The sequence below is a fragment of the Acanthopagrus latus genome, chromosome 9 (genome assembly GCF_904848185.1).
Source record: "Acanthopagrus latus isolate v.2019 chromosome 9, fAcaLat1.1, whole genome shotgun sequence".
Lineage (NCBI taxonomy): Eukaryota > Metazoa > Chordata > Actinopteri > Spariformes > Sparidae > Acanthopagrus > Acanthopagrus latus.
The window spans coordinates 6,215,020-6,238,598 of NC_051047.1; the positions used below are offsets into that span (position 1 = coordinate 6,215,020).

The 23,579-nt window shown below is 41.9% G+C and overlaps 1 protein-coding gene across 5 annotated transcripts in view; it reads left to right on the forward strand.

The window, feature by feature from the left end:
• LOC119026307 (radixin) overlaps positions 1–23,025 on the forward strand; it is a 39,955-nt gene extending 16,930 nt beyond the window's left edge. For all 5 annotated transcript variants that reach the window (XM_037110579.1, XM_037110578.1, XM_037110580.1 and 2 more), the window contains 13 exons: positions 7,746–7,829; positions 12,549–12,644; positions 13,115–13,237; positions 13,821–13,972; positions 14,444–14,527; positions 14,711–14,857; positions 15,912–16,008; positions 16,098–16,261; positions 18,011–18,141; positions 19,173–19,333; positions 20,085–20,177; positions 20,921–21,130; positions 22,315–23,025. In XM_037110579.1, the coding sequence (XP_036966474.1) occupies positions 7,746–7,829; positions 12,549–12,644; positions 13,115–13,237; positions 13,821–13,972; positions 14,444–14,527; positions 14,711–14,857; positions 15,912–16,008; positions 16,098–16,261; positions 18,011–18,141; positions 19,173–19,333; positions 20,085–20,177; positions 20,921–21,130; positions 22,315–22,479 (1,707 nt within the window). In that variant the 3' untranslated portion in view covers positions 22,480–23,025. The remainder of the gene's footprint in view (positions 1–7,745; positions 7,830–12,548; positions 12,645–13,114; positions 13,238–13,820; positions 13,973–14,443; positions 14,528–14,710; positions 14,858–15,911; positions 16,009–16,097; positions 16,262–18,010; positions 18,142–19,172; positions 19,334–20,084; positions 20,178–20,920; positions 21,131–22,314) is intronic.
• Positions 23,026–23,579: the final 554 nt, after the last annotated feature.

Consider the following 23,579-nt stretch of genomic DNA (forward strand, 5'->3'; position numbering starts at 1 on the left):
TAATTAGAGGGAGGGTGTGAAGTTCACCGCCTCTCCCACCGCCTCTCCCTAACCCCCACTAAATTCACCCACTGCCTAATGGAATGTACTAAAAAAGCTTTATCGCTAAAGCATTGGGATAAAACATAAACATTAACTGCACTCGAGGTGATTTACAGAAGTACACTACATGGCCAAATGTAGGCAGACTCCCCTGTACATTTGGTGTGGTGCAGTTTGTAATGGTTCAGTCTTGATTGCTCGGTTCAATTTCAGGGAAATATTACAGCCACAACATGACTGAGAACTTGACTGGCCTGCGCAGGGCCCTGAACTAACCCCATCCAACACCATTAGGATAAACTGGAAGGCCGACTCAGAGCCAGACCTGATCACCAGTTATCAGTGGCCGGTCTTGTTAATGCTCTTGTGGCTGAATGGGAGCAAAATACCTGCAGCCACGTTCTATGTTTGGGTGTCCACATGCTTTTGCCCATGTAGTTTGCATTCCATCATGAACACAGTGATTAATCACACATAACTACAGCAATTAGTTGATGCTAATTAGCGCTGAAGCAATTGATCATTTTGCTGATCGATTAAGAATTAGTGATCAACTCTTTTAATTAGTTGAATCGAGTCACAGGGGAATCAACACAGAACTGTAATTATGTAGCCAATCAAAACCACCATGTACCACACGACATCGCAGGTAAACTTACAAGATTGTACAAAACAACGGCATAAGTATCCCTGCAGTAAGTAGGAGGGGCCGCGTCACAATCACAGGAGGAATGTCTCTCTCTCTCTGTCTGTCTGCAGAGCAGGATTGACGGGGGGGAAGAGTGAGGGCAGATTGTCCACAAGTTAACTGTTCACGGGTGGCGTCTTTCCTGCCGACAGATTCCAAAAATAAAAGTGTAAAATGCTGAAGTGGGTCAGCAGATATACTTGGGCAGCTGTTATATATGTAAATATATATATACATGTACCACAGGTTTTACCCACCCAAGGAAAATTAATGTTTCTGAAACACTTGGTGTTGAAAGAAAGGAATTGGGGCCGTCAGCACACCACTACGTGCCGCGTTCAGTTACGTAAGGTCAGGGCCTGTCATAGAACACGATTAATCTGCGCTATTTTCAGACACATCATTTTTTTTTTCTGTAATTAATTGATTAGAATGAATGTGTTATATTGAAAGCCCTGATCATTATTATTATTTGTGTGCTGCTTAGCACTCGTCCTTCTTGCATAGAGGTGTATTCTTTTTTGTCCAGAGCTGAAGGCGAGTCTGTGTCTGCCATGCTTACTCCTCCTGCTCCAATCCAAGCCAGCCCACAGATCCATGAAAAAAAAAAAAAAAAGATATGCTGCTCTGAGCTCCAGCACTGAGTGGACTTGTGTGGTCTGACACTGTGCTGATGGATTTTCTCGTCCGTCCTTGATGCCTCTGTTCGTAACAGCCTTTATGAACAAGCCAGAAAAACAAGACTTGATAAATCCTTAAAAATTAAAATGTGCCAGGACAAAACTAATTAAAATAGAAGCGTGGTACGGGAAAGTGTTTTGAGGAGGAAAATCCTGGGCTGTAGAGAGGAGAGGTAAAGACAGAATGAATGGTGGAGGACACGGAAAGGAGCAGAGGTGAAGAAAGGAAGACTGGATGATGGAAAACAGATAAGAGAAAAGGTGAAAAAGGCAGCGTCGCCCTGGTTGCCTTTAAGCTTCTGTTAACCGGCTTAGCTACCAACAGCTTTTAATTATGGCTGTCTGAGTCTCTCTCACACACACACAAACACAATCAACAGGTGGGCTGTGTTGCGTGGGCAGCCTCTGCCTGTACACACTAGCCTACTATTTAGCTGTCACTGGTTGTTATGAATAACATGGAGGCATGGAGGATGCTGGTAAACACAGCCAGCTACACTGAGACAGACGTGCACGCTCAGTATTCCACAGAGCCTCACGGGGAATGATTTGGCTTGCAGCTCTGCAGCTTTTTACACTGCAAAATCATGTATCTTAATAAAAATAATTTGACACCGTGAAATATTTCCCTCTATTGTTTATGGAAGCTTTGCAGCTGCTCGTACCTGTGTGGCTCATTACATTTTGTACATTTCTGTTTTTTTATTCTTTCACAGTCCTGCTGTCACTCAGGAGGTCATAACATTTTCAAAACAAATGTCAAAATTATCCTCAGAGAAAAAAGGGAAAGCGATGATGTCAAGCAGATGTAAAATGGCGAAAAGGCTCGATTTCCCAAAAGCTCTATATGTGAGAGGGCATGATCTGTGTTGTTCCTGGACTGTCTTTATCACTGTCGCTCCAGGACCATCATTGCAACCGACCGATCATGTATTTGTTATGTCGCGGCGTTCGCAATTCAGAAAAAAAGACCAGAAATATTTGCACCTGAAAGAAGTTATCCGTTCTCACATGTGTTGAATGTTGTGAAAGGGTCTGTTATTACCCAAATGTATTTACATTCTTGGAAACTTACCGCATTTTTTTGTTGCCTGAACTTAAACCCTAGTATAAACATAATAACTGTACTCAATACATACATACACACATACTCAAACAATACTTGATAACACCTCTGTGGTAGGTCTTGCTATCATTAATGTAATATGCTGTGTGATAGGAGTGGTTGTTTATGTGACGCTGAAACCCTTCAGTGTGTGTGAGGTTGCTCCTCGGCTGCTGATTCAGAAGGTTTGTGTAACTGCGTTTAAGTTAAAACACACTTACAGTCCTCCTGATGCGCTCTGGAAACCTACCTGAAGCAGAGAACTCACTGCATTCCTGTAAATAATAATAATAATAATGATAATAATAATTACAATTAAATGATTCCCAACTGTACTTGATTATTTTATCCATGCAAGTAGATTTCCATGATGAATTCTGTAGTACTGATGTTTTCGCTGCTGGTCTCTGTTTGATTGTTTGTCTTGGCGGTGTTCGCAGTAGTCTGAGCAGTACGTGCTGTGGCATACGCAGAGGCAGTGGTGATCATAACTAATGGATGACTTGTAGTACAGTACTGCAGGTGCCATATCGGTATCTTTTTGTGTATATGTCACACAAAATGATATTTGTGTGCCCCTGACACATGGCAGCAGAGGGTGTGAGCGGTATCAGTCAGCCAGCAGTGCAGTGAAGGACTGTGGTCAACAGTCAGGCTCGGGCCGCCTGTTTTATCTGCCAACGTTTTGTTGCTATCAGCTAGAAGACATGTTGCTCCCACTCTGTATCTGTGTGCAGTCACACACATTCACACACAATTCCCCCCCACAGACAGCAGCAGATTATATCGGAGGAGCTCTTCTTACTGCATCGCACAAAGAAACTTGACGTTATTAGCTCTGCATAGAGCTGCAGAGTGTTTCCATAATTAGTGTTTCCGTTCTCACTTCAGTTGTGTTCTTTTGCTGAGACCTCCCTTTAAAAGAAAGAAACTCTTTGTTTTAGTATGGATTATAAACAGCTTGTGTGATGTGTATTCAGGATATGAGCGTATAATCTACAGAGATCGTGTTCTTCATGCTTTAATGCTGAGAGTAAAATATAAAAATTCTTTATATCAATTTCTGTACATCCTTTTGTGTCACATAACCTTCTCAGATGTGAGGATTTGCTGCTTTTCATTTAGAATTTGGACTCAAACATGAAGCAATTTGAGGGCATAACATTTGCTTTAGTCAGTCAGGTTGGCCATTTTCTCTCCATTTTCTGCTTTTATTTCTGGACATAAGGATCTATCAATACAAAATAAGAATGAAATATAAACAACTGTCAAATTGAGAGATAATTTAAACAAATGTAACTGGTAGCCCCGACAAACTGAACCACAGATTTGTGGGGTCAGTCCTCTCCAGGTCATCTTGTCAAATGTTAAGTCCCTCTCTATGAAGCCCACGAGGCTTTGTGGAATAACACATTAAAATCAGCCGCAGAGCTGTTGCTATGGCGACTTTATCAGCAGCACAGAGACACATGACCTGTTATGATGCCTTCACAAAAACAGCCATATTGTGTGTGCATGTTGTACACGTGTGTGAGGTCACCATATGGCCTCGCTCCCATACATACACACAGATGTCTGCCTTGCTGTGGCACACACACACACACACACACACACACACACACACACACACACACACACACACACACACACACACACACACCACCGCTACCATATGGTTGTGTTCCCATACCTTCCCAACATCTACTGTACAAACTGTACAAAAGCTGACCAAAATGTGGAACACACACACCAAACCTGTCTTCTCCATAAGTACTCGTATGAGGACAGCGACACGTTAAAGCAAACAGGGTTAAATGGAAGCACGAAATGCATGAGCATCTTCAATCATGAGTGCAATACAGTCGTGTCATGGATTTATTTCAACAAAAAGGGGGGTTTGGTCAGAATTCTCCTCAAATAATACTTAATCAGAGCTGCAACTTTTAATCAGTTCATTGTTTGCCAACTTTTTTGGTAATCAATGAATTGGTTTGTGTTCATTTCAAGGAAGAAAAATCTGATCTGAATCCAGCCTCCTGAATGTGAATATAACACAAAACAAGACATTTGAGGGCGTCATCTTGGTCTTTGGGAAACACTAATTGACGTTTTTCACCATTTCCTGACTGTTTGTAGACCAAACAAGTCGGCAGATTAATCGACAATAATTGCAGCGAGAGAGCGTAGAGATATTCACTTTGGATAAGTATATGTATATTTACCATTTCTTTTGTCTGCAAAGTTATTGCGGTGTGTGTGTGTGTGTGTGTGTGTGTGTGTGTGTGTGTGTGTGTGTGTGTGTGTGTGTGTACAGAAGGCATGGTTGGGGGTAGAGTGCCTTTGCTTTTGTCTGACGAACATGCTTTGTGCAAGTGTGTGTGTGTGTGTGTGTGTGTGTGTGTGTGTGTGTGTGTGTGTGTGTGTGTGTGTGAGACAGACAAAGAGAGAGAGAGGGAGGAAGACAAAGACAGATAGACAGATAACGCCTGAGGTGAACAGAGCGCATCAATCATAAGAAACAAGCAGTCAGAATGTAGCAGACTTATAGATGGCTCAAGTGACCTGAATAACACACACACACACACACACACATACACACAGGCACTGCTGATGCAGCAGTTTTGTGCCTTAGGCATGTTGAACATTTTAACAGTACCATTGTTGCCCTTTTCTCATCTGCTCTGTCTCTCTCTCTCTCTCTGTTTTTCTTTGGGTCTCTCGCTCTCCATCAGGGTTTCTCAAGGACAGTGTTGGTTTGCTTACTGCAGCACAGAACAGCCTAATGTTTCACACCTGCAGTGGGATAGGATAATACACACACACACACACTCAGATAAATGTGTGATTGCATACTTGTGTGTGTAGTCTGGTGCCCTGAACAGGGAGGGGTTGTGGTCAGAGACTGGTTTGGTTTCCGCGAGCACTGCTGCTGGTTTGAGACCCGGTTGTGATTTCCTGCTGCAACAATATTCACACAAACACACACATGGATACACTCACACACACACTTCATTACTCAGTTCTAACTTGTTTCTCCGTTAACGTCAGTATTCAAGTTTCACAATCGACATGCAGGTCGATGTAGCAGCAGTCCTTAATGAAGTTTCCAGATGCTCATATGTGACTGTGAAGTCACACCTGACTGCACGCAACTCCCACAATCCCTTTCTTTACTGCCTTTTGTTGTTGCCACTGGATTCTTATTTTTCCACGTCACCTCACTGCTGCCGTCCCAGTGGCAATAAAACATTTACTTATTTTATCATCATGAATAATTCAAGATCATGCGCCTATTTTTGAGTTCAGCTTCAGGATAAAATCATCATCGAAAAATAGCAAATAGAGAGCAGAGGGAGTGAAAACAGGCCTTAGAAGAGCTCGTCCATTACAGTATTCACACTGTGATAAATGTGTGTATGTAGATTATGTTACACAAGCAATCACAATGTTTGATGCTTTCTTATAATAACAGCACTTTTACTGACGTTAAGTTGGAGTACTGTTTCACTTGTGTGCCACAAACGTCGCTGCTGGTTAGATATCAGAGACTCTAGCAAAGCAAGAGTGCACAGCAGAAACATTAGAATATTAGAAAGGGTAGATCACAATCTCCATGTGTCTTTGAATGTTACAGTTACAAAGTTTGCCAATTAAGCATACCAATGAAATGTACCGTAGGAGCCCAGTATCTTATTGATCGAAGTGTTTGAAAACCTGCAAATGAGTTTGAAAATAAGACATGCAAAGCACACAGTGTTTAGTAATATGAGTTCTAAACTGAGAAGAAGTTGAAGATTGTGTAATAACAGCAGATATTTGCGCTGATTTGAATAAGCTGTGATATTCATCTGTAGCACTGGTTGATTTATCCTCTCTTCCAGTCACTTGTGACATGACGTGTGGTGATATTTTCTCTCTGTCAGCCCAGTCCATTTGGACATCGTTTATCAGCTTGCCTCACAAACGAGAGATTCGCCAAATGGCTGTTCTGGTGCAAACTTTCGCTCCTGAAGTGTTTTAGTGCAGATGGCCTGAGGAGCCTGAAGAGCCAATACAAGCGCTTTCTTAGAGCAGAGGTCATTGTCTTTGTGTTTGTGTTCGCCCTGCGTGGCCATCTCTCTTGTCTGCCACGTCACAGACACAGTCTTTTTATATTAAACTTGACTGTGTGGGAAGGTATTTTTAGTAGGCTACTGCAAACGCTCAGTAGAGTTCCTGATAATTTCCCCTCATTAGAGTGAAGTGAAAGTGACTTCCTCTCTGGGCTTCCTGGCAGGAGGAGCAGTGTAAACAGCCGGAGCCTTACATGGACACTGGCTGTAACACAGAGTGTGTTTGTCTATTTGTGTGTGTGTGTGTGTGTGTGTGTGTGTGTGTGTGTGTGTGTGTGTGTGTGTGTGTGTGTGTGTGTGTGTGTGTGTGTGTGTGTGTGTACGTGCACTATGTGTTAGGCATATTTATAGAAGTCTGACTAGGAAGACACAGTACTGGCATAGGCTGTCCCGTGAGCAGAGGGTCACAGTTGGTCAGGCTTTACCTCTACTACTTCTACAGTTTTGTTCTTTATTTTATTAATCTTAAATCTAAAATCTACAATTTTGTTAGTGACTCTTCCATCACATGTTTTGAATTTATTTCACAATATTTCATAACATTTTGAGGGTTGTTGTTTCACTCCTTTGCACAGATTGTTGTAAATTTCCATCTTTTACTTTGAAACAATGTTAACATCTTCACAGTTTGTTTCGCCTTTTGTTCAACATATCTGCTGTTTCATTTCACTCTTAATCTCCTGATTTCACTTCAGTATTCATTTCTTTAGAATGGCTTTTTAAAGATATTTTTCCACCCTCTCTATTCAAAGCCAGTGATCATGACTCACTCTCTGCACAAAGCCCTACAATTTCAGGATTCAGGTTTTCTCTAGTCAGCCTGTGTAGTGTAGGTTCACTGGGTCCAGAGCTACTGAATCATCAGAATACATGCTGTATGTTTCTATCAGTGTGTGTGTGTGTGAGAGACTCCCAGTGCCACATCATGCTGCCATTGAATTCTGCTTTCAAAGTTCAACATTTTGAATGCACATTTTGCATATTTTCACTGTACACATGTGGGAATTGTGAGGTTATTTTAACTAACAGATGGACTTTAAACCGTGTAGCAGAAGAGAGAGAACATGTTTATTTGAATGATGAACCTAATTGATGTGTTATTTTCCTCTTCCCTGCAGATCAATGTGCGCGTCACCACCATGGACGCTGAGCTGGAGTTTGCCATCCAGCCCAACACAACAGGCAAACAGCTCTTCGACCAGGTATGAGACACACATGCTGTCAACATGATTCATATTCAAATCAGTTGTGAGGACAATACAGCGGTGACAAGAGTACAAAATATACATCTGTCACCGGACGGGAGGAGAGAGTCAGAATTCAACTTTACATTTGGTCTGTCAGAGGGACCTCTGTGGACGGGGGGGAAGAATCACATTGTTCGTTGTATCCATTCCTAATGAAAAGCAATACCGAAAGTGAGTGCGTGTGTGTGCCAGTGGGTGCTGGGCCGGGTTTGGGTCGGTACTGGTTCTGTACGAAGATGACGCACAAAGTGCTCATTGTCCGAACTGGCGGCTTTCGGGAGACCGTGGATGTAAGTGCTGGGTGGATGGTGTGGGTCTGTGTGTGAATGTGTGTCTGGGAAGTAAAAGGGCAGCTTTCAGCATTGTTTCATGTCAGGCTGGAAGGTTTGTTGAGGTTGTGGTGACGAAGAGGAGGAAGACAGCATGAAAGAGAGAATCTTTGTTTTCAGTTGTTTTGTTTTTTTTACTCGCTCTTGCTCTTTTGATTCTGTTCTGCTTTCTAGTACGAGATCAAGTCACAGACAAGCTTTAATCCTGCACCAGGACAAGTTTGAGTGGCCTGAAAACACTCCTGTTGTATCAGAGTAAATCATGAGCTGTTGGTGAGGGGGGAGAGTGACTGTGACACTTGAATTGATGAATTAGGAGCAGTATTGACTTTACTAGTCATATTAGTGTGCTTATAGTTAACAACTAATGGAAGCTAAGTTTGCCATTATGCTGATGTTGAGAGTTAGCTTATAGTTATATTATGAATTGCCACAGTGTTGGTTATTTTATATTTCTGTGGACAGCTAGCCAACCCCTCCCACACAATTATGAAGAAACGTTATTGGTTTTAAGGTTTTTGGTTTTATGATTTCATGCCCTCACCCACCATCAGTCAACTTAAATGAGAAGTGTGGTTCAAGATTGGTTGAGGAAAGCAGCATTGTGGAAGTATACTTTCTTAGAGCAGTAGCTGTTCTGAAAAACCATCCCAGTGAGCGCTGGGTGCTTAGTTGATCAATCGAGTTATTTTGACAGAGACTTGAGTTCATAGAAGTACCTTGTGAAGTAACCATATATTTGCAGGTTCTCACATCTCAGAAGGGAAGACTTCTGTGTTTTTTTTTTAACTTTGGTCGGAGTAAATATGCAATTTGATGTCCTTCAGGAACTAGTTTCTCACAAATTTCTGATATTCTATAGACAAAATGATGAATTAATAACTCTTTTGAACAGATTAACAGATGGTGAGAAGGATCAGTTCCACAGGCTTGAAACGGGAATAGGCGAGGAGAGCTGACAGGTGTAGAAGTAATGACATAATGACAGAACTCAGTGATGGATGACAGTGTGAAGTGTCATTTGTCCATCACCAGCTAAAAATAGATGGAGATAAAATAGATAACCCCCTTCGATGTAAATGACACAGAATTCTCACCAGCATGAGCAAACATACATGTTGCCTCTGCTGAAATCGTGTGACATCCTAAAGGAACACATCAAGTTTTCAGGAGCTTGTAAGCTGACAAACACAGACTGATTCAGGATTAACAGCCTCTGCTAATAATATTTCTTCAGCGTGCACATGCACTGTTGTCTCCTTGTTTTCACTCCACTGCAGCGTGTTGAGGTCACATACAGTCCAGGAGTGAAGGGTGAGCTGTGAGGTAATGAGTCATGCAAGACGCCTTCAGATGGTCCTGAAAGCTGTTCCATTTTTAAATGGTGCACATTCACATGAATGAAGAGAGGGCGTCCATTGATAAAGAGGCTGTCCGGCTAAATATATAACCCCTAAGCTCTCTTTCTCTCTCTCTCCCACACACACACACACACACACACACACACACACACACACACACACACACACACACACACACACACACTCACTCACTCACAGATGAACACACTTAGCGAGATAGGAAAGCTTTTTAATCAAACTAGCCCAAACACCAGAGTGTAAGCCCTCAGCGGCATGAACACTTTGATGGACAAACACACAGTTTTGTAAGTTGTCTGTATGAACACCACAGTTGCCCCAACAGCCTAATTCTTCAGTCCTTCTTATGTTCCCCGTCTTTCCTCTTTGCTCTTCCACTTATTATTCCCTCTCTCTCATCCTGCAACCCCAAATCTGCATGCTGAGCTCTCAGCATCCGCATAGCTTCCTCTGCATACCGCATTCCCACCCCCAATGGAGGCCCTGTGCGTGTGTGTGTGTGTGTGTATGTATGTGTGTGTGTGCGCGCAACTGCGATTGGTTTTACAGTTACCATTGCACCAATGTGTTTGGATGGCTTGCCTTTCTTTATGTCTGTGATGATTTGATACACATGGGCTTTTAATGTGTTTATGTGAGCATGTCTGTCTGTGTCTTGAGTTTGAGCGAGAGTTAATTATATGTTAGTGAGCGCAGTCGTATTGACTGTGTAAATCACATTAGAGTCTGAGTAAGCACCCGCATCCCCTCAGGGACTGTCTCTCTCTCTCTGTAAATGGGACAACGGTTTGTGAATGACAAAGTGTGTGGGAACGTTTGAGAGAGGAGGGAGGGAGGACGGAGTCAGACGCGAAGGGGAAAGAAAGAAAAGGAGAACAGATGAGAGGGAGCGGAGAGAGGAAAGAACAGCGGGGGCTGATGAGCACCACTAAACTGCTACCTTGCAGTTTTCCCATCAGATGAGCTGATGTTGTTACTCTGTTTGTATGTGGTCTCAACATCAATTTATCACAGACAGTAAGTCTGAATTGAAATACACTCTAAAAGTCAGTGGACAGACGTATCCCAACAGACTGTGATGACACTCATAGGTTTGTGGACCGCTGTTTAGAGGCCTTTAGAGGTCATCACCATCTTGGTTATTTTGGAGCCGGAAGTGACCATATTTGGATGAGGGGGTGGAGCTTGGGGGCATTTCTTGATTAGATCTGACTGAGAACCTGAGGACACACTGTGGTAACAACATGTCTGTTAGAAACTAGCCTTGTCTCAAAGCGTGCACTGCCTATCGTTTATTGTACTCTTAATTGGACTTGATGCGATATAGATACATGGTGATATGAGACTATATCTCGTCTCAGATTTTGGATCTCTTGTATCGTTATATGACATCAACGTTGTCTTCTCCTGGTTTTAATGGCTCATTACAGTAAAGACAGTTCATTTTCTGAACTCAGCGGTTCCACCTGTTCTAATACTTGCGTTTTCCCTCTTTGTCATTATATCCACATTACTGTTGATTCTCCATCCATCCATCCATTGTCTGTAACCGCTGTATCCCTTTTATGGGGTAGTATTGATATATTGATATTGAGTTCTTTCATCAGGTATATTTTGATGATTCATTTTGTCACCCTGTCTTAGCATTTATGAAGTGCTTTTGAGGAGATTTGAATATAGTGATCTATTTTGTATGATGATATAGCCTGAAACTGTCTCTCTATTATTTTAAGGCCACATGGGCCAGCTTTGAATTCATGCTGTGATTGAACAAGAATTGAAACTGGAGATTGAGACCATTAACTCATTATGAAACTGTCTCCTGAGGTAATAAACTAAGTGAGAAGAACGGTTATTTTCTCATAAGACAACATACAATCAGATACCTGTAGAGATATCTTTAGAGACCAGTAGAGTCACCTCCTGCCGGCCATTAGAAAAAATGCAAGTTTACACACCTTGCTTTGGTCCAAATTTATATAGTTAATGCTGTTAGTATAGTATATAGTTGTATTTTAGACAATAGTGTATTGCTTTTTGTTAGTTTGTTTTTAGAAATGGTTTACTTTAACTGCCTGCATACAGAGCCATGGCTTACATCTGTGAGATGAGCTGGGACACTGACTGTGAGTCAGACCTCATCACCCACCATCAGAGGAGGACCTCATCTTTGCTCTTGTGGCTGTGAGTGAGGAAGTCCCTGCAGACAGCTTCAGAGATCTGGTGGAAAGTCTCTCCAGAGGAGCGGATGCTGTTTTAGCACCAGATTACAGTAATCAAGATCAATTTAATTATGATTATTTAACCAGGACTGACATCATAATGATAGCTGTGGTCACCTTAATGCCACTTGTAAAACAGAATCATAAAAATGGATGACTAAATGATAAGTCACCAAAATGAAAAATGGATTTCATCAGATGAGATGAAGAGATGAAGGATTCAGGAGTCTCACAGCTGGAGGGAAGACACTGCTCTGCAGCAGGAGTGTGATGTTTGGCTGTCTTCATACATGGTTCTGGTTTTCACATGCTTCTGGACAGTGTACTAGACATTCGGTCTGTTTGGTGGGACATTCAGCCTTTGTCTGTGTGGAAAGCCAAAGAAAACAGTTCCTTAAAGTGCTAACGCATGCACTGTTTAATTATCAGTATTCCACAGCAGAGTCTGTGATGCCCAGACATAATTACTGTCAATAAATGACACCAGTGAGATGATGCACAGGTTTTACCTCCTCCCACCGCAGGTATTGAGTGCAACCATTGTGGTTTCCCTCAATGGATTGCTCATGATTGTGTCTTCACAGGGTGTTAAATCACTGTGAAAAATGAACTCAACCAGTCATAAAGCTTGCCCATAGAGAGTTTTGTCTTAATAAATCATACAACTCCAAAGAAATGTTCGAGGAAAGCTTTTCTATATGAGCTCAGTCGAAAGTCTGATAAAAATCCTTGGTGTGGTTCCAGGTGGTGAAGACGGTGGGTCTGAGGGAGGTCTGGTTCTTCGGCCTGCAGTACACAGACAGTAAAGGCTACGTCACATGGCTCAAACTCAATAAAAAGGTAAGAGATCCTAAACACAACCAGTCTAAGACTTTCTGCTTATAAGGTCACTTCCATTCATGTGTTCATGATTCATGTGAATAAATAAATTCCCAAAACTTGGAAATATGACGGTTTTGAAAGCCTCTTTATGATAAACACTTTTCCTCCTGTGGTTTAGACTGTATCATGCTTGAAAGCTGTGTTCGTATGATCTCATTTTAATATTCAGTGTGGTACACACTTTAATGCTGTGTGTCTGAAACCAGCAGCAGTAAACCGTGTTTATCTATTTACGCTTTTTTAATCTTGTTTTAAATGAGGACACAGATTTTGATCATTTATTTATATGTTTACACACTGTAAGGACGTGTGAAGGGTAAGAGATAAAATGTAGTGTGTGTGTGTGTGTGTGTGTGTGTGTGTGTGTGTGTGTGTGTGTGTGTGTGTGTGTGTGTGCGTGTGTGTGTGTGTGTGTGTGTTCTCTCCAGGTCACCCAGCAGGATGTGAAGAAGGAGAATCCTCTGCAGTTTAAGTTCAGAGCAAAGTTCTTCCCGGAGGATGTTTCGGAGGAGCTCATCCAGGAGATCACACAGAAGCTCTTCTTCCTGCAGGTACTGAACGACCGAGAGATCGCTCAGCCTGCCAAGATATTCTGGTGGTTAGGAAATGACACGACCGTGAGGTTGACATATGGTGGAAACTGTGCTATGATTTACAACTTTGTGAGCAGGATTTTGGCCTCTTAGATGAGAATTTGGCAACCGCCAAGTAATAAAGCTGGCATTGAATTTAATGTGTGGTTTTACTTCCTAATTTATATCAAAATGCTGCCAATTGTAGACTGTAATGTATCAGACAATGTTCTGCTTGTGTTTCGCATTCAATGTTTGTAAATGTGTATTCTTTTTCTGAACAGACAGCTAGAAAACAGGTTATACTTGCAGACATCCATTTTCACTTCTTTTTTTTTCTTTTCTTTAAATAAAAGAAAAGTGAACATGTATTCCTGCTAGTCAAATAGCCAGCATATTTGGACTAATGTCTAATGTCCAATAAATATTCCACACGTGCAGACTTCTGCTTTATATATTTATATCTCAGGTTTACTAACACCAGTAATCTCAGCATGGAAACAACCTGGAGTTCAAACTAAAGACTACTACTGACCATGTGTGTGTGTGTGTGTCCTGGCAGGTGAAGGAGGCCATCCTAAATGATGAGAACTACTGTCCCCCAGAGACAGCTGTGCTGGTGGCCTCCTACGCTGTCCAGGCCAAGTACGGAGATTACAACAAAGACCTTCACAAGCCTGGCTACCTGGCCTCCGACCGGCTACTGCCACAAAGGTACAGTACATACACGTACACACTGTACTGTGCTGTACTACTGTACTATAGTATACCACTATACTACACAAACTTTATATATAGTTTATATATATACACAAAGGTTAATATCCAGCAAGGTGTCCATCGATAGGACGATGTGGAGGCCACATTGTAGTCCATTAACTCCTAACTAACTTGTGTAACAGTCACCATCCTGTGGTGTTCAGAGGATGGTCAACTGAAGGACGACACTCAGTGCTGTAAATTAAATATTCATATTGAATACAGGATAAAGCACATTCATTTAGAACAGCGACAGACAGTTTGAATGGAAATAGTTAAGCAGCTCCATAGATGTCCATACAGCAGGAGTTAGTCAGAATCGAGTATCCACCCAGATCATGGTTTAGTTTGCTATGCTCACACTGGGAAACATGGTTGTCATGGTATTATGAGTTAAATCTATAACTCTAACGTGTTGTCCTGCAGAGTCCTGGAGCAACACAAGCTGACAAAGGAGCAATGGGAGGACAGAATACAGACCTGGCATGAGGAACACAGAAGCATGCTCAGGTATGTATGTGTGTGTGTGTGTGTGGGTGGGTGTGTGGGTGTGTGGGTGTGGGTTTGGGTGTGTGTGTGTGAAACTCTATGTAAGCAGAATTTGAAGATTATGAATAACAAAGATATAGACACTTAGATTTCTCGTGTTTAAAGGTGGTTCATACAGGATTTTTTCTGTGTGTGTGTGTGCAGAGAGGATGCGATGATGGAGTACCTGAAGATCGCTCAGGACCTGGAGATGTACGGTGTCAACTACTTTGAAATCAAAAACAAGAAGGGCACAGAGCTGTGGCTGGGCGTCGATGCCCTGGGACTCAACATCTACGAGCACGAAGACAAGTAACCAACCAATCTACTTATATACACCCTCAGCAGCATCATTCATACAGAGTTATGAGGGTTACTTAGATTCATTCATTGCAGTTTCAAACCCCATCAATATTCAGTATTAATTAGTGACACAGTTTTGACTCTAAGCTTGACAGGACTCTTTTCCATCACGTGATCTGGTTGGTACGGTCTTGTTTAGTTAGGACCCCTTCAAGGGTCACCACATGAAGCTGAGGGTTCCCAAAATAGTTCATAGTTTCATCGCTTTGCCGATGACATTCAGCTTCGCATCACCACCAAAGCCATCACTTCTGCAGTTCACTCTACCATCACCAACTGCATCGTCTAAATAAAATCCTGACTTCAAACCAACTTCCTCAAGCCAGCTCCACCAAAGAAAGAAAACCTGTTGTTCTGCTGCACAAAATTAGTCTTGTTTCTGACCATATGTGATTGAGGCCAAGCAGATGAGAACTGCTCCAGTTGATGTGATCACCACCTCAATGAAACCGAAAACTGATGATAAAGAGGAAGAAAGTGAAACCACAAGAGTGTTACTGTCAGTGACAGCAGTAACGCCCACTCACATAGTTTATTTTAGGAAGAGTCACTGCTGCAGTCGATTGACCACTGCAGTTAAGGGGTGAATTGACTGCCACTGACATTACTTTTTCTCTTATGAAATTTTGTGTGTCTTAATCTGAAATTTCATGTTTTGAACTTCCTGTCAAAAGCAACAAATGAAAATATTGCATTTGTCTTGAAAAGTATGTCACAAGCATGAAGTGTTGCACCTGTCAGTAGTTATACTACATCTGTTGCAAGAATATGAGCTTCAGACTTTCAGGCTCCCTGCTGACCTTGGATTGCATTTGTTTGACCACAGCGCCCTCTTTTGGTGATACACAGTACAGCAACCGTGAATAACCAACAGTGAACAACCAAAAAAAAAAAAAAGCTTTGTTCAGACCCCCAACTTTTAAAAAAATGCTATAAGTAAAGTGACTAAATCATTCATCTACATTTTAATCATTAATTACAAATCTCCCCTGTGCTGCCTCAGGTTGTCACCAAAGATCGGTTTCCCCTGGAGTGAGATCAGAAATATTTCCTTCAACGACAAGAAGTTTGTCATCAAGCCCATCGATAAGAAAGCTCCAGTAAGTGTTGGTACGATGTGTGATTTATGGTGGGGTTTTTTAGATGTTTTTTTTTACACTGCTATGTCTGTCCTCTGTGTCTCCTCCAGGACTTTGTGTTCTACGCCCCTCGGTTGCGGATCAACAAGCGCATCCTGGCATTGTGTATGGGGAACCATGAGCTGTACATGAGGAGGAGGAAGCCCGACACCATCGAGGTGCAGCAGATGAAGGCTCAGGCCAGAGAGGAGAAGCACCACAAACAGATGGAGAGGTACAGTACTCCCTGCTCTAATATATCTATAGGTTGATATAAAAGCATGTATTCCCATTAGAAATGGTGGTTTTTCTGTTTTTGCATTATTACAATGTACATATTCTGGTACCACGGCACACATACAGACTGCAAAAGTCAGCTCCTTTACTTCTGATTTTAGAAATTAATTCATTCAGGTTATATTACATTTTTAGAAGAGTGAAACAATTGAGAAAGTGCCTTCAGTTCAAATTAATTTGTTTCAATAAATTTCTGAATTAGACTGAATTCTGTACAGCAGTGTCCTTCATTAGTCGGTCAACTAACCGGTGTTAAAATCACGGTGATCCAGCTGGCTGTCAGTTTACAGTCATCCTGTACTGTCATTCATTTCATTACTCTCTAGTGATCTAGCCTGACATGTGAAACATTTATCCAATCAGCTCGCAGCCCTGTAATTGACTTGTAGCCTGTCAAAGGTGTACCCCGCCTCTCACCTGACCTCAGCAGGGATTGGTTCCAGTCTAACCGTCCAGAGGGTAAACCATCATAGATGATGGATGGGCAGAACTCAGCACATGCCTGAATGACTGGAGTTTAATCTAGTGGCTAATTAAACCAGAGATCAGAAGTGTTTCCTGATGCCTGAATAACTCACAAGACATGGATGACTGCAGGTACTGTTGTAGGCCATCAGCCACCCAGAGCGTCCAGCCGTGTAAACTTTGATTTACTAATTGATTAACTGATTGGTTTTATTTAGTAATGTTAGACAGAAAAAAGAAAACAAATACCAAGGACGCCTAAAGTAACAATATCATTGCAGCTTTCATTACTGTAAAAAACCTTGCCTGGCTTTAATAATGAACAACTTGATGCGTATCTGAAGGCTGTTCCAAGACATTGCACCAGTGTAGAAAAAGGAACTCTGCTGCATTATTCACTGGGAACAGCATTCGCCCTGGAGTCACAGTCATAGATCTTTTGTGGAGCAAACCCACTGATCATATTGTGATGCAGCTTCTGTTGTGTTGAGTTTGAGGGAATCCATTTAATAAAAACTGTGTATCATTAATTTCTATCACCTGCAGTTTGTTCCTGTCAAACTACTGTACCAAGCACAACCGGCGCAATCAAAATGACGCTGTATCAATGATGACACAGGAAGTTTCTTAACAGAGAGTTCGAAAAGCCGTGTTCAGGAAACAGCACCCAGTGTGTGTTGCTTGGCGCTTCCTATAAGCAAATACAAACTGATTTGTAACGTGGAGGATGGCTTTGTGAGCAGCAGGGGGCGTCACTGCGTTGAAAACATCAAGCTCCTGTTCCACATCTGCAGGCTTGGCTCTGGTAGCACAGCGGCTGCTCTTTCATTGGAAAACAAACAAAGCATGGTTTGTTGAACTGTCTGTAACCAGAGGGAATCTATAGAGTAATTTAACAATAGTGGGATGGGTGAGGTGGCGTGTTGTTTCACTCAGTGGTAGAAAATACCACCCTCCATTGTTTAAAGCCTTTTTTTTAATGAAAAAGTTCAAAACACACAGATGGAGTCAGATAAATGACTGGAGTCTCATATAGTGTGCCGTATCTTGTGCTTTATCAAGATGTGAAATTCATGTGATTTGTGTCCTGATATTTCAGGAGGATGAAGCTACTCATATCAGAAATATCTGAAATTACATCACCAAAAACCAAATACATGCACACCTGGAATTGTAACATATTTACATTCAAATAATGCTGATTCTGTGTTATTTTCCGCAGAGCGCAGCTGGAGAACGAGAAGAAGAAGCGCGAGCACGCGGAGAAGGAGAAGGAGCGGATAGAGCGAGAGAAGGATGAGCTGATCGAGAGGCTGAGGCAGATTGAAGAGCAGACACAGAGAGCTCAGAAAGGTACGACTCCACTCCGACCGAGGTCAAGCACAGCTCAGTGTGTGTTCCTGTGCATAGAGACAGGTGACTTTTAGAAGAGAGGCAGGAAATCCAAACCTTTTTTCTCCCAAAGTTTGGACTTTATTCAAAGAGTTGTTTGACAAGAAGATGCTGAAAGTTGCTTTCAAATGTCTAGCTCAATTCATAGTTTTGTTGGTTTATTATCTAACTTGTGTGTTTTGGCAGAATTCTTGCACTTCTTTTGTTTATAACCATCTAAACAACTGTGACTTCTTTTGTTAAAAGTAGAACGACATGGTAATACTTTGTCAATAAAAGTGTTGGTCGTCGAAACTGTAAAAGAAACAAAACAATATACATATATATTAAAATTAATATTTTATGAGGAACACACACAAAAATCAACAAAAGTCATAAGTAACCAAAGTGAAACTGAAGTAAAATGAAAACTATTCAGGCATTTAAAACAAATTGGAAACTCCTGCACGCTGACATTCCCTAATTTGCATTTTTAGACATTTCCCAAAGTTGAAAGGTTGTTCATCTCCTGTAAACAGCTCGGTGTGTGACGCTCACACACTGCAGCTGGTTTACCAGGTTTCTGAGAGATGATTTAAACTACAGCAATGAAAATGATGTCAGCTTCTCCATAATCCTTTCTTTACAAATAAAGAAGTTGAACGGAAAACATGGGCCCGCCTGTTAGTACACCTGTCTACCACGGTTGGGTTGCTCATATTCACGGTTAAGAAGGTTTCTGGCTGTACTTTTGAAACACTTGATGAAACTCATCAGTCTGATTCGATGTGTGTAAATGAGCATAAACCCACACAGCAGTGTGTATGCACGGTGGATAGCGAGGCTAAAGAAAATCATTCATTTACAAACTAACCTCAGCTTCAGTGTGCCAACGAGAAGAGGCAGCTTTTTCACGGTCATGTTGGGTTCTGTTGTGTTCCCTCACTGATCCTGTAGTCGCACCAGTTTCAGATGGTCTGTAACTCATGTGTATAGCCTGTGTGTGCTTGCAGAGCTGGAGGAGCAGACTCGTAAGGCGCTGGAGTTGGAGCAGGAGAGGAAGAGGGCAAAGGAGGAGGCAGAACGGCTGGAGAAGGAGAGGCAGGCGGCCGAGGAGGCCAAAGCCACGCTGGCTCAGCAGGCTGCTGACCAGATGAAGAACCAGGAGCAGCTGGTACAGCACCTGCACTCACATCCGGCACAGACACTGCCACTAAGTCCACATTTACTGGTTTGGTTTAGGTCAGGCTACGACAACCAACAGTCTGCCATCAAAACATTTAGCCTGGTTCTGTGCAGCATCAAATATGACAGTAATGTTGAATGGAATGATTTATATTTAGTAGATTACTGAATGGAAATTGTAGATGGAATTGTAAATTCAAGCAGCTTTATTATCCAATTAAATGAAAATCACACCACCAATTAATGATAATTCTGCAGTTTAAAGAGATCTGGGTGGTGATCAGTGTATGGAAGAATCTGGATTTATTATGTTCCACTCATTTATCACATACTACACCTGCAGGATAGCAGGATGAAGAATGTGTAGTAACTCTTTAGAGAAAACTTGCAGTAATGCAATTCGTTATTTTATAGAGAAATATGAGGTATCAGCCAGTAGGAAAACTACTAGTGTTAAACAGGTGACTGTGTTAATCCTTTGATTATCTACAGGTGAATAAATTATATCCTAACACTAATTTTATATGTAGTCAAAGAAGTATGTTTTGTTTCCATACATACAATATATTAAAGTCATAAGCAGCAGTATTATACAACACAGTTCATCAAATCAGTCACTAGTTCTGTTTCATATGACTGTGCAGTGCAGATCCCTTTGTGTTTTGGGGCTGTTGGTTTGACACCACACTGAGCTCAGTTCTGTTATTATTTTTCCTGACACGTGTTGTCTTTGTTGACAGGCTGCTGAGTTAGCAGAGTTCACCGCCAAAATCGCTCTGCTTGAGGAGGCCAAGAGGAAAAAAGAAGATGAAGCAACAGAATGGCAACACAAAGTAATGCTGCCCCTGTGTATGAGTGTGTGTGTGTGATGTGTGTGATGTGTTTATGTGCTCATTATTCTCTGCTTTATTTTTTCTTCATATAAAAAATTGATGATGATTTTTTTATATGCAAGCAATTATTCTGGCTAAGTCTGTTACTACAAAAGCTGGATGTGGAAAATGTACTTTTATTATAAAAACAACAAAAAAATAAAAGTTTTTCTGGTTGGGAAGACAGTGCGGGATCATGTTTTAGTCGCTGCACTAGTGACTCCTGATTGGATACTGAAACAGGAACAGGTAGGTTATCTTGAAACTCTCCCCCTCAGTTAACAGTGACCAGGAAGTGCATTGCAGAAGAAGCTGGTCCCATAAGTTAGTGAAAAAGGGAAGAATGTAACACAAAACTGGACAGATGATAAGATCATGTGCACATAGACAGCTGGTGATCTGCAGCATAGTCATATCCCAATGAGCTGAGCTGCCCTCACCACCAGAGGACCCTGTTTACTCTAATGTAGCTGGAAGCACTTCCCCTGGCAGCTGGGAACAATGTTTGGATGGCGGGGAGACAAAAAAAATCTGTCTAAACTAATGCATTCCCTTTACTGTGAAGAATCTGAGTAAAGTTGAAGTGATGTAAGACAGTGGAATTTGATCTCCACTAGCTGCATCTTTCCATATCTCTATATATTCATATCTGTAAGCCCTCGGTGTCTGTTTCTCTCTATGAATATACGCGTCTTGTTTTCCAGGCTCTGGCAGCACAAGACGACCTGGAGAAGACCAGGGAGGAGCTGAAGACGGCCATGACGTCTCCGCCGGCTCCAGAACACGATGAGCACGACGAAACGAACGCCGAGGCAAGCGCCGAGCTGCTCAGCGAGGGCGTCACCAGCCACCGCAGTGAGGAGGAGCGCATCACCGAGGCGCAGAAGAACGAACGAGTCAAGAAGCAGCTACAGGTAGGAAATAACTCTACAGCTGCGATGTTGTATATTTTTTAAAGAAAACATGTTTCTAGGAGAGCCCACGTGTGACAAGCCATTTAAAATCTTGATTCTGTTTAAGTAAGGATGACGTGTGTGAGGTTCCTGATTTCTGGGCATGCTCAGACAGAAAAACAAAAGTAGTACAGAACAATGTATGTATGTATGTACGTACAACAAACAGGTAACTTTTACACATCATACTTGTTAGTAAGAATGGAGTACGTTTGGTTTTCACAGAAATCTATCACAAGTTTAACTCCTAAAGTGGCCACAGAACAACAAAAACCTCTGGCTAGCAGACATGACTTCACCTTAGGAGGATCACAGAGTTGCCATATGTAAATGAAACAAGATCGAGATGCATCACAAACCATTTTCAGTGTTTTGCAAAAGTGGAAACAACAACTTCATCATTTTCAGTAAGTAAAGGGAAGAAGCGCGGCACCACTTACTGTCGGGACCCAGTGACGCAACCTTTAACACTTCTCAAAACATGCAATCATAGAAAACATACGATGTGTTGTTTTTCTTTTCCTAATCAGCCACAGTCTTATACATTGAATACAGCTGTGTGTGACACGGCTTCAGTCTTACCAACTATATTAGCTTGATGTTACTGCTGAATGCTGGAGGAGATTCACATCAGTTCTGACAAGATTCATTTAAAGATGCTGTTACTGAGACACACATGTCAGCGTGGTGACATTATTTTTCCTCTTGAAGCTCCTGGGAAGGCTGAATGTGGTATTTTATGCTGCATTCCATTGTACTGGGAACTCATTATAAGACAACTTAGTTGTAACTCTAGATTGTTAGAATGTTTCTACTTGGTGCTGTGTCCCAGTGTTTGATTATTACTTTCGATGGTCTTATAGGGGAGCTATGACACAATTTAACATTGTTACATGAAAATGAAACCATTACAAAATGTACTGCTAGGTTAAATTAACCATGCAGTGCTGTAACTAATGATTATCTGATCTGATATGATTATCTATTAGTTTGGTGAAACCAAACACTGACTGACATTGTGGAAAATGTCAATACGAGTTTCCCAAAGCCCAAGATGACGTCCTCAAATGTTTTTTTATACACCATGATATCAGTTATTTTGCTGTCTCTCATCATCCCACTCTCTGTGTGTTTTCTCCATCCAGGCTCTGAGTTCAGAGTTGGCCGAGGCCCGGGATGAGACCAAGAAAACGCAGAATGACATGCTTCACGCCGAGAACGTCAGGGCGGGCAGAGACAAGTACAAAACCCTGCGCCAGATCCGCCAGGGCAACACCAAGCAGCGCATTGATGAGTTTGAGTCCATGTGAGCCGGGAAGAAGGGTGGACGTGACGATGAAAAGAGACAGTTTGTCTCGTTGCCATGTCAACGCCTCGCTTTCCTAATAAAGCCCAAAACCTGCTGCCACCCCAGGAACTCCTGCTTATTTTTCTACCCAGGAGAAAGACCGGCTAACGGGCTTTGTAGCTTCAGCCTCGCCAAAGCTCTGCCCAGCAGCATTTGGCCAATCACACCGCTACCTGCTTTTTAGAGCTCCGCCCCACACCCCGACCAGGCACACGTCTTTTAATCTGACAGAAAAATAGCAAGCAACATATCCTGTCAACCATGGACCTGTCCCCTCTACAATACTGACAGTTAACGCTTGCATGTACGATAATTAAACAACAGGACTGTTAGACAACATGAGACTGGACTGAATTGGTTGATATCGTGCTTTTATGCAACAAAATGAAATGGCCATCTGTAGCTTGTTAATGTTGCTGGCACGCTTGTCTGTAAAGCTTTAATATCTGTACCTTACCTTTACTTCTTTTGTCATCAGTTGAAAAATTTAAATCATTTGTTAAAAAAAGCCTTATTTGTCTCATTTCCTTTCCATCTAGTATCACTGTTTGTCACGGTGGGAAAGTTTGCCGTCGAGTTCTGCTGTCAGAGAGCTGGGAGCGAGCAGATGTGCAAACTACATTAGCTGGTTTTACATTTCTTGTGCTGGTATTCTCCATCCACTGAGACATTTGTTCAAATGTGTAGTTTGGCCCGCAATAAAGAATGAATTTATATTTACAACTATGCAGCCACAGAATGATCTTGAGGGTCCTGACCGAGGCTGGAGCCGGTAGAGCCGGCTGAACCTACTGAGCCTGACACACACTGTTACTAAATTAGAGATGCGCTGCATGAATTTTCTCGGCCGATAACCAGTAATTACCTGCTTCTCATGGAGGACACTGGTAACCAACAATAAGTTCACATTTTTGTATTTTAAAAATAAGTTTATGCAGATGCTGCAGCAGCTGCAGATGATTCACCTCTGAGGGTAAAAAGGCTCAGATGCAGTCGACTTACATAAATTAGATAAATGTGTCTCCAGATTTTACTGAAGCACCTGCATCAACACAACAAAAA